The sequence below is a fragment of the Babylonia areolata genome, chromosome 11, assembly GCF_041734735.1.
Source record: "Babylonia areolata isolate BAREFJ2019XMU chromosome 11, ASM4173473v1, whole genome shotgun sequence".
Taxonomy (NCBI): Eukaryota; Metazoa; Mollusca; class Gastropoda; order Neogastropoda; family Buccinidae; genus Babylonia; species Babylonia areolata.
The window spans coordinates 42,243,698-42,256,110 of record NC_134886.1 but is presented as its reverse complement, the minus strand read 5'-3'; the positions used below and the strand labels follow the sequence as shown (position 1 = coordinate 42,256,110).

The 12,413-nt window shown below is 39.9% G+C and overlaps 1 protein-coding gene across 1 annotated transcript in view; it reads right to left on the bottom strand.

The window, feature by feature from the left end:
- Positions 1 to 753: 753 nt before the first annotated feature.
- The window catches only part of LOC143287743 (enolase-like), a 49,417-nt gene continuing 37,757 nt past the window's right edge, over positions 754 to 12,413 (bottom strand). The window contains exons 11-14 of the mRNA XM_076595994.1: positions 5,114 to 5,259; positions 4,098 to 4,237; positions 3,105 to 3,330; positions 754 to 1,188 (exon numbers count right to left, since the gene is read on the bottom strand). Coding sequence (XP_076452109.1) covers positions 1,063 to 1,188; positions 3,105 to 3,330; positions 4,098 to 4,237; positions 5,114 to 5,259 — 638 coding nt within the window. The 3' untranslated portion in view covers positions 754 to 1,062. The remainder of the gene's footprint in view (positions 1,189 to 3,104; positions 3,331 to 4,097; positions 4,238 to 5,113; positions 5,260 to 12,413) is intronic.

Genomic DNA, 12,413 nt, shown 5'->3' with positions numbered 1-12,413 from the left:
CCACATCCAAACAAGGAATGGCTGCAAAGTACTTCTAAACAAGATGCCCTGCACAACAACACACACAAAAAAGAATCACCAAAATAGACATAAATATTGAAAATACATTTCCTTCTGTATTATTCAGTATAAACTTTAAAAAGACATACTCCAGTATAAACAAAGAAAAACTCCTGAAGCAGATTCCCAGCATTCAGGTACATTGTTCAGGTGCTGGGCTGTTTACAGCCTGATTTGGCCCGGGTAGTTCTGGGGAGGTCAGAAAAGGAAAACACTCAAGAGTGCCTTACTTTTGATCAACAACAGATCTGTCAGCTTTGTGTTATACAAATCATTTACAGCCTGGATTACATTACCTTTCTATTACTCCCCCCCCCAATTCAAGTGCCTCTCCACCCCACCTTTTTTTTTTTTTATTCGAAGTTTCTTTTCTTCCTTTGCAACAAATTCAGTCTGATCAAAACTATCAAGTTATAAAAGAATCTAAAAGAATACTCCACCCATAAAGCCCAGGTTTAAAAAAGTGGTAATTCAGATGCTGGTATATCATATACCTACTTGATCAAATTCATTTTGATAATGCACTAGTTGCTGCAACATGGCAGGACAGATGCCACTGTTGTGGAAAAGACATCTGAAATATGTCACAGACATGTCTTCACAAACACCAAAGTACTTGAGTTTTTTGTTATGTTTTCCTGGGCAGATAAAAACTGATTTCTTCTAAAATATTTTCCTTTAAAAAAAAAAAAGAATACTTTCTAGTTCTACACACACTATTCACATTGCAGCCTTTGACAAGAAAGTGTTCACAACAGACTGGAGAGGGGGGTATGACAAAATTGTTTTTCATCCAGTTAAGCTTCAGAGCACCACTGACCCAAGCACTCGACAGTGGAACTGATCTATTGTTTACAGTCCAAATCCTAGCCAAAAAGGTAAGAAGGGGCAAGTCCTCATCCAGAATGATCTCACAATCATTCAATGACACAAAGCACAAAGAAGACAATCTGAAACGGATTACAGGGTAGAAGGGGTATGGAAAATGTCTGCACCACTACACTAAGCCAAGGGGTTCCTGAACTTCTCTCCAGCGTAAATGGCTTTATCCCCCAGCTCCTCTTCAATTCGCAGAAGCTGGTTGTATTTGGCCAGTCTCTCTGAACGGCACGGAGCCCCGGTCTTGATCTGAACAAACAATGCAAACACATAAATGAATCAGCAAAGTCAAAAACAAGAGAGGCACCAGCCGCCGTGGCGAAGTGGTTAGTGTCACCGAGGTGGGTTTTTCAGCCCATGGCTGGCTCCTACCCAGAGTTGAGTGTGCTGTGGACTTAAATGGGGAGACTGGAACCACACAGTCGAGTGTCATCCACTTCAAGGATGCATCTTTGGGTGTGTTGCTCTAATTACCTGATGAACACTGCAAGTGTCTGTATCTCTCGGGCCTGGTTAACGCCGGGATATCATTATGACAAGAAGCATAGAGTACAGCCTTGTCACACAGTCCCAAACCAAAATGGACCACCATAGCAACATTGTCATCATCATTGTCATCCTCCTCCTCCATCGTCATCAATATAAAACAAAATAGTCTCAAAGTCTGTGGCCTTTCATGCCCTGCTATCATGGTGACCTCAGTTTCGATACCCTTCCACTTCCGTGCTTGGGGTGAGTTTTGTCAATGTCGTCAGTGTGTTGGCAGATTCATGGGGGGCTGTTAAACAGAGGGACGTAGTGGCGGTCTCCACTCTGGGAGGGACGCTCACTCAGTCTGGCTCCGCGACTAAGCCATTATTGTCGTTAGTAGGTGGCTTAGTAGGTGGTGTCCTAAGTACGTTAAATCAGAACAGGCACCACTGAACACCACCGAAGTGACTCAGCAGCAGTGCAGGGTCTCTTCTGGTGTGTGGCCTCCTGGCGACCTAACATCGATGGTTCCCTGTGGACTGCCGGCGCTGGAACTGCAACGGACGAACCCGGGTGTGGCTGTGTATGGGGGAATCTAAACGAGCAGCGTGGGAGTAATGCCAATGAAACGGTGCAGATGATGGGGCAGCAAAAAAAACAACAACAAAAAAACAAGAGGCAAAGCCTTCAAGACTCGTATGTGATTACTACTGCTGTTTATCATATCCTAAAGCCAAATCTGGAGCTGTAGAAGTATCTCCAGAGAATATAAATTTGTTGTAATGTGAACACACCCACCCACCGATAACCAAAACAGGGTTAGAACATGACCCACATGTTAGCCAAAAGGGACTGTCACACATAAATCAACTGTTGAGATGTACCACTTATTCAAGATAACTTACCACTACCTGTTTATACAGTCGTTTATAAGGTACACATCGACTGTCTGCTCTACAGTCTGTATCACTTTTCTATCCCAGAAAGTAAGTCTATGTACGCAACCACCACCTGTCTAAGCGTATGTGAGCACCAACCACCTGTCCACATGTATGTGTGCATCAACCACCAGTCCAAGTGTATGTGTGCATCAACCGCCTGTCCAAATGTAGGTGTGCATCAACCACCTGTCCAAGTGTATGTGTGCATCAACCACCAGTCCAAGTGTATGTGTGCATCAACCGCCTGTCCAAATGTAGGTGTGCATCAACCACCTGTCCAAGTGTATGTGGGCATCAGCCACCTGTAGTGTATGTGTGCATCAACCACCTGTCCAAGTGTGTGTGTGCATCGACCACAAGGCCAAGTGTATATGTGCATCAACCACCTGTGTACATGTGCAACCACCTGTCCACAACCACCTGTGTACATGTGCAACCACCTGTCCAAGTGTATGTGTGCATCAACCACCTGTCCAAGTGTATGTGCACATCTTCTATCTGTCCAAGTGTACATGTGCATCAACCACCAGTCCAGGTGTATGTGTGCATCAACCGCCTGTCTAAGTGTATGTGTGCATTGACCAAAAGGCCAAGTGTATGTGTGCATCAACCACCTGTGTATGTGTGCAACCACCTGTCCCAAGTGTATGTGCACATCAACCACCTGTTCAAGTGTATGTGTCCATCAACCACCAGTCCAGGTGTATGTGTGCATCAACCACCCATCACAGTGTGTGTGTCCATAGCGCCCACCTGGCCAGTAGCCAAGCCCACAACCAGGTCAGCGATGAAGGTGTCCTCTGTCTCTCCACTGCGGTGTGACACCATGACCCCCCAGCCGGCTTTCTGGGACATCTGGCAGGCCTGAATGGCCTCAGTGACGCTGCCAATCTGGTTCACCTTCAGCAGCAGGGCATTGCAGGCCTTCTTGTCAATACCTGTCTGGACTCGTTCTGGGTTGGTCACCAGCAAATCATCTCTGTAGACAAGATAGAAATGGTACTGATAGTGTACAATGATCTTTCACAAGAAAATAGCACGCCAACAATATTTTTTGAGTGACAAATTATTTTCACTGGCTCAACTGGCTGTTTAACAACTAAAACAACAGTTCAAATAATACAAAAAACAAACAAACTCAGATGTAATTTTTAGAAATTTCCAAGACTACAAACTATTTTCCATCCAAAATGTTTTCGTGTTGTTTTTTTTTTGTTTTTTGTTTTTTTGTTTTGTTTTTGTTTTTTTTATTAGAATGGTCAAGCGGGAAGATAAAACTTACAATGTGCTTTGCATATCCATAATGGAACAGTCTGACAGACAATAATAAAGCTAGATAGGTACCTTATGTCTTGGTTGAACACCACAAATTCACGCAATGGTACTGTCCTCAAAGTATTTCGGATGAAACATTACAACTGCACATATACTGGCACGATACAGTAGGTGATGGTTGAACAATTTTTTTAAATCATTTTTCTTATTTCTTCCATCAATGCAAGCATTTGTGTGGGGATTTTTGTGTTTTTTTAAGGCTTTATTCTTAATTCCATTACTTTTCCATGGCTTCAACTATAATTCCATGACTCACCATTCCTGGAAAACTGTGCTTTTAAATTCCCTGACTTTCCAGGATTTCCATCAGCTGTATGGAACCTGTAAGGTGTTGCATGTGTTAAGCTGTGCTGACATGAAAACACAAAGTATGTGGGATAAGAAAGACAAATCTGAAGGACTAAAACTTACCCCACAATCTGACAGCTCACTGAACCAGTCATCTTAGTATATGCAGCCCAGTCATCCTGATCAAATGGATCCTCAATGGTCTCAATGGGATACTTTGCAAGGAACTGTTTATAAAGGTCTCCAAGTTGGTCGGAGGTGATCTGAAAAAGAAAGTGGTGCACTTGCCAAAATCTTTATAACAAAGTTCAAAGTGCCAAGAAATTAGCCAAATACAGGAGGGAGCAGTGGGCTAGCTGAGAGAGCAGCAAGCGTATGTTCTGGATTCCATTCATGCACATATTTTTACTCCCCTTCCAATAAACCTTCAGTGGTGGTCTTTTGGATGAAACAATCAACTAAGGTCCAGTGAGTGCAGTGTGCACTTCGCACAATTAAAAAAAAGACATGGCAATGTTTTTCAGCAAAAACAACAACAACAAACTACTTTCTTCTCTTCGAATGATCACTTAAAAATTTTCTTCACACTGTTAAATTCAGAAATCAGAAGTTTTTTATTCTTCGAAAAGAGTACACACACACACACACACACACACACACACACACACACACAAAATCTGCATCAAATGCACATGTGCAGAGCTTGTTAAGTTTAATGGTGAAAAACTCTTGATCATAAGGCAAGTGATGTGTTCATTTAGGTACTGTTTAGGAACATTATGCACTAAAAGATGAGGGCTTTTCACAAAGCATTCTTCAATTAAAATTCAGACCTTCACTAGTTTTTTATGCTTGCACAAACTATTGATGCAATCCTCATCTTCACAGGCATAAAAGTAATGTGCAAAGGAATGTCCCCAAAGCTGCTTTAACTGGCAAAACAATCACTTCTGTAAATATAGTGTTGAGACCCTCACAATGAGTGCAAAACAGACAGATAGAAAAGATTATATACCTATTGTGAAGGGGGTTGAGAGGGTGGGCAAAAGGAGGACTGGACAATTTTTGTCAAAACAATTTTTGTCAATAACTTAAGATTCATCATGCAGAAGAGCCCTCAAAAACAAGCATACACTCACCTTTGATTCGGGTTTGCTATCACTGCTCTTGAAGTCCAGATCATATTTTCCGTCCTTGAAAAATTCAGAAGCTGCCACATCCATTCCAATTTTGATCTTTCCTGTGTAGCCAGCTTTATCAATGGCAGTGACCAGCAAATCCAAGCCTGTGCATACAATCACAAGATCAATATTCAGTCTTACTTCTGGCTCAAACTTGAGTTTTACAAGTTTAAACTGGAACACCACATTTACAGATTCTTCATAGTTTCAAACAATCAACAAGAGAGACCGACCCCTATTCTTAGCCCTATTCATGCATGATTTCTATTTGAAATATAAAATATTGATAGGAACAACCAAGAAAAGCCAAAGCCTCCACAAAAATTCAAAATGCTGGAGGGAGAGGGATGTGTGGTGGAGGGTAGGGAGAAGGTAGGGCTAGGGGTGTTGGGGAGGGGGAGAAGGGGTTTGTGTGTGGAGATGTTACAAATACTTATGTATATTAACTTTCCCTGTCTTCCTCACTTTTCAGCTTCAACATGTAACAAATACTCAAAACACCTGAGCTAAAACTATACACAAAAACCAGTTTCAGTATTCTATTTTATGGTTATTTTCTTATGTATCAACCACTGAGTTACTGCCTATAGATCAGAGATCTTCTCAAGTTGATCCAAATATATTTTTTGTTCACTGTCAACAACAACAAAAAAATCATATAAGGGATTTGCATTTCACAAATATCTGAACAACATCAGTTTTTTTGTTTGTATCTGTCAAACATTTTAACCTATTCCCTTCTTTTCAAAGGCTTTACTGCTCAGTTACTTCGTAATTAAAGTGGCTATCAAGTGCTGAACAATTCCTACAGTGACCGACTTTTCAGGCACGATGGCAGACGATGTGGTTGTGAAACATGTCGTTGACTGGAATGTTCAGTATGTTCATTTTGTGCCCTCTTTAAAACATTTGTATGCAACAAAAATACCATTGGTGTAGACATGAGTCCTTCTGTGCGGTCTGTTCAGAATTAGTTTTTTTCTCATTTTACTGCTGACAATAAATAGCAACAAACCAGGAATGACTAGAAAATCTTACAGATCAGGAGGCTAAATGAAACAAAAATGTTTATCTAGAAATACAGTTTAATCTGGAAGATTTTTTTCCCCATAACTGGTATGTGTGGAAATATTTATTACATGCTTAATCCAAATTTACTGCTGACAAAGTATTTTCAGATAATAAAAGAACTGTTAAAGTTTACTATGGACACACATTTGTACATATATATACACAGACAACCAAACCAGGGTTATTACATAGACTCATTTTTGACTCACTTGTGTAAACAAAGTGAGTCTATGTTTTAACCTGGTGTTTGGTTGTCTGTGTGTGTGTGTGTGTGTGTGTGTGTGTGTGTGTGTGTTCATGGTAAACTTTAACACTGCCATTTTCTCTGCAAATACTTTGTCAGTTGACACCAAATTTGGCATAAAAATAGGAAAACAGTTCTTTCCAGTCATCTTGTTTAAAACAATATTGCACCTCTGTGATGGGCACAAAAAAGTTTTTAAAAAGAAGCCAAATTATATGCAAACTGAATTTACTGTTATATCTATATTTTTTTTATTCTCTAAACTTGGCACTTTGATCTGATATTCTGACAAAACAAGAGCAGTCATTTTTATCCTTTTTTTTTCAAACAGGAACTTCTTTTGCTACGCATGGAAGTTATATTTATTTTGCATGTCTTTGGTGCAGATAGTAAAAAAGGGAAATTAATCTGTAATTAATGCTAGGGGGCTTAATTTGCTTTAAACTGATCTTTCTCATCTTAAACATTACATTTTGAAATTATACTCAATACATAAAAAGCTTGTGTGTTTTACTCTCAGTGTACAGGGCTTTCACTATTTTCATTCACCCAAGTTGTCTTTTTCGGAAAATACTTAAACCAATACTACGAGTGGACTTTACAAATCTATTGGCTGAACCCTGAAGGTCATGGGCAAAAATCAATTGTGTACACATCTTTATACATATTCAAAGCGCGTGCTCATATTCCTGGCGAACGAAGGACGCCATTTTGGTTCAAGTTTTTGATCTGCCCGTTCAATCCTATATTCAATTAACAATACACGATAACATGTGATGGAAAGTTGGAGAAGGAGACCATTAAATATTTATTCTGAGAAAGATTTATGAACGCCTCATCACTTACTGGATTATGCCCCAAACTGCCATGATAAAAATATCAACAAAATCAGCCAGAATTCACAGTTAAAAATAATAAACCATGAGAGTTAATACCCTTGATGAAATGTAAAAATTTCCAGTCTTGACTTTTCTCAAAATGAAGTCCTTTTCACTTCATACAACATTTAGGAAGTACTTGTACTTGGCTCTACATGTTATTAGTCTAACAAAATACTCAATTTTCATATCAACTTTAAAACTATAAAACTAGAATGAACATAGAAGAGAAATTGAATCGACCATGTCATACTCAGTACATTCCCGGTGGGTGTAACTAAACTTGCACATCTATCTAGATCCAGAGAAAACAGCTAAATGTTGCAGTGTGATTGCCGCGATAGCCACGTCTCCTTTACCGCGGACTTAAAAAGAATTTTTAATTGCCCTTAAAGATTTTTTGAATGCCCAAGATACACCAGAATATGATTTGAATAGCGTTCTCACTGCGAATAACGCAAATGATTTATCGCCTTTAAAAAAGCATGTTTAAATGTTACATTTTAGAACACCAGTTAAGGAGCCACGATAGTGTAATGGGTAAGACAGTTTCTTCTCACCCGAAAGCGTGGGGTTCGAATCTGCTGTCAGGACTTCTTTTTTTTCTTTTTTTTCTTTTTTACCTGAAGCTTTATAATAACAAATACAGAACACATTTTAACGATTAGATTTTTTTAAGTGTATTATAAATGTATTACAAGTGAGTCTTGAAGGCCTTGCCTCTCTTGTTATACTTGAGCTAACCCCCTGCTGAACAACAAAACAAAAACACATGGAGATAGGGGTAACCAGTACTTAGATACATACATCAAAATCATATTTTTGCTCACTCTCAGAAATAAGTGTTTGTCTAACTGAAAGTCAAGTGCTGGAAATGTAACAATGCCATCTTAAGCAGCCAACATGCATTAGCATTTCATTGATTATAGATTTGTCAAAGTTTCAAACTTTTCTGTCTTCATCACAACTTTCTGGCTTTGATAAACCATAACAAAATTGCCAAATGACTTGCTGACAATGGCAAAGTGTTCTTTGTGTCACCAAGTATCAAATGTGTAGCTTTTGGCATTAAACGATGTTATTAGTGACTGATGAAACAACTGTCATTGAATAAATAGAATAGACTATTTACGGACGCACTAAAGATGAATTAAAATAAAAATCATAACTACACAAATTGAATATTATTTTTCAGCATCAGGCAGTTAATCTCTGTCAAGTTTGTTTCAATCTGAAAATGACAGAAATATCTCCTTTTTTTTTTACTTTGTTGGTAAAAAGCATTTAGTGGGTATGACCCCTACCAAAAAAACTGACTATACTACAGGACATAAATAGTGAATAAACAGGGCTTGAGAAGTTGACGTCACAAGCGGTGCATTGTGGAACAGGAGGCCATTGTGCAGGTCAGGAGCAATGAAAATGAAACTACCTGACACGGTGCTAAACCACGATTGTCTCCACAAAGACAGTGAGCAATGCCTCTCACGTGCTGCATTTTCGGCTGTACTAGCCAAATATACAATACTGATTCCAGACCCATTGAGTATCTATTTTTAACGATTTCTCATTGTTGAAACTACAGCAGGAAGCAGGCTGAAGAAGTCACAGAACAAAGGAGGCAGGCATGTATCGCAGCTATCCAGCGCACCACAGTGACGTTTGCTCTGGCATACACAAGTTTTTCTAGTGAATTCTGACTCACATTGAGATGAAGGCCCACAACCTGTTGGCTTATCATATGGAATTAGCCAACAAATTTTTTTTTTTATCCAACAAAAACTTATTTTATCTATCTGTGTCTGTTAGTTTCATTGATCAGTCTCGACCTGTGTCTGTTACTGTTAGTTTCATCAGTCATGATCCCATTTCCCTTCTGATGAACAAAGGAGAGAGAATTTATGTGGGCCTTGGTTGTTGCTTTTCAGTGTCAATGTAGATCTTGCTCAGGAAATCTGGAGCACTTTGCTTATATAATAACTGTTTCAAAGCAAAACACAGAAAACTGAAACAAGACGTGTCTTCAGATCAGTGTATAAGGTGAACATGAAACTGGATGTGCACGCACATACACACGCGCACACACACACACACACACACACAGATATGCACACAAACACACACTGATATGCACGCGCACCACACACACACACACACACACTGATGTGTGTACACACACACTCACACACTGATTGATGCGCGCGTACATGCACGCACCGACTGACTTATGTGTGTACACACACACTCACACACACCCCGGAGGGGGGGGGGCATGAAGGGGGGGGGGGGGGGGGGTTACGGGGGCAAGAAAGAAAAAAAGAGTGAGAGAGAAAGAGTGTGGGTCTGAGTGTGTGTGCGTGTGTGTGTGATTGAGTTTGTGTGTGTATGCATGTGTCAAAAGAGAGAAATTAACCGCAAAGGTCAACATAAAAGGTTTATGTTTTCAAGTAAGCCTGCCTGTGATATGTTCAAGTATCACCCTGCTGGGCCCCATCTCTTCACCATGGGCACAGCAGAGTGAAAATAACAGAAAACACCAGAAACAAGAGTGAAGAATAGAGAACAAATATTGACAAGTTGAAATTGTACTCATAATATCCCAGTTTTGTGATTTTCCTGACAGTATTACAGTTTTTACTGCCTTCTCTGCTACAAGGGAAGAGGCGCCTCTTGTCATCAGATGCTGATCATAACTTAAATGAGACTGTGTCTACAATCATGTATGTGGCATCAGTTTGTGGAATCCTTTTGGTACCAAGTAGCAGTAATAACTGATTGCTTTGAAATTTTCATGGAAAGACCATCTAATCTTCATGCAGTTGACATGACAGATTCTCATTACAAACACAATCATACAGTGATATGTAGGAATAATACCAAAAGGTTTTACATCATTCATTTCAAAAGGCTGGGGAAGGTGAACAAGTGGCTTGAAGCACGTAACCAAGGAAAGTGGATTTTTAAAATAAACTTCTGCTTGGGGATCTTTTCTTGTTGACTGTGGATTCAATATTGGAGAAAAAGATATTGGAGATAGCATCTTATCCCTATCAGATACTGAGGTGAAATGATGTGAAATTTGCCCTGTACTGTGTGTGTGTGTATATGTGCGTGTGTGCAGTGTCAGTGTGTGTGTTTTGTGCTGTGCTAGTGAGCATGTGTAAATGTGTGCTTGAGCTGCTGGCTCACATAGTTTGAAACCAGCCTCCCCACCCAACTCATACACAAGTCACAAACATGCACACACACACATACACACACACGCGTGCGCGCGCGTGCGCACACATACTCTCTCTCTCTCCCTCCCTCTCCCCCTCTCCCGTTCCTTCTATCTCTAACACAACACACACTCACACACAGTGGAACACTTTCACACACACACACACACACACACACACACACACACTCACATACACACACACACACACACTCAATGACAACACACACACAAAGCACACAGTGAATCATTCACACACACTAACACACTAGACACATCACTCAGAAACAAACACACGCTCACAAGCCACTGATATAAATTTTGTTTAGATTAGTGCATTCAAGCACACTTACTGCACACTAACAGAATGTGTGTGCGCGCATACTTTTTTCTGTCTTAGTGAACAGGCATAAAATCGAAGAAGAAACACACACACACACACACACACACACACACGTAGCGAAAATGACACACGCAGACACAATCACTCTCAACTGAATCGTACTGGTCAAAACCATTCACAAAGCTATGTTTATCGATGTATAGACATCTTGCCTCAAGATCAAGCTTGTCAACATTCTTCCTATTTTCCTTTGCTTTTCTATTTTATACTTGTTAATCAATCAAGAGCACGAGATGTTCGAGCTAGTCGGATCGTCAAATCAACTAAAATGCTGTTGAAGTGGGCCGAAATGAAGGGAAATAACTCTGACAATCCTTGTTTTGTGACGTCATCGCTCGTTCCCTTAAGACCACATGTTCTGATCTCGATTACAGAGATGATACCAAGTTGATAGGATCTGTTTCAATTCATAAGATACCCATCCAAAGAATTACTACAATACTGGTTTAAAAACAAAATAAAAAAGTTACCTCATACATATTCAACAATGGAGCAAACAGACATGATTAATGACTATCTAATAATAATAATAATGTACATTTATATAGTGCCCCTTCTCTCTACAGGGCGCTTTACATGAAAGAAAAATATTACAAATCATTCATGACCACTCTTTCTCAGGCCCCCACCCCCCTCCCACACCCCCCACTCTTTCTTTCCCACTCTTCACGCATCCAAAGTGAGCTGATGTGGGTGGTGTTGGAGAATAAGGAAGCTGAGAGTGCTTATAGATGGGTCTTAAAAAGATGAGTTTTTAGTGATAAGCGAAAAGCAGATAGAATCAGATGCATGGATATGAGGAGGAAGGCTGTTCCAGATGTGAGGAGCAGCAAAGACGAAAGAACATTCACCAAAGGTTCTTGTATTGACACAAAGTTTCAAAAAGTAACAGTCAGAGGAAGGGCGGAGATTTTTTGAGGGAGTGTACAAGGTCAGAAGATATGTAGGTCCTGCAGAGTGGAAAACAGAATGGCAGAGAATGCAACATTGTATTTAATTCTTGCATCAATTTATGGCCATGAAAAAAATAAAAACATTTTCGAACATTAAAATCAAAACTGCAATATCTATCAACATATACATTTTCATCCATATACAAGGGTGTTCCAGTGACAGCTATACCAGTCTTGTTGATGTTACCCATTCTGCCTGTTTGGTTGATGGTTTACCTGCCACTTGCAGACGTTTAATTCTGATTACATCTCACACACACAAAACCATACACTTTGGCATGTACATCATGCATGAGCACAGTTCAACAAGAAGTTACCAAGGTGTAAAAACTACAGAACAATGAACAGACCAGCTGTGTGACAGCAATTTCAGTTTTTGCAGGAACACAAACATACCCTCCCAACCCTCCTGCCACACCACCCTTTCCATGGACATGGGTTCACAAGAAATTGTGACGGAGTCAAACACTTTAAATGTCTGTTCTTTTTCAT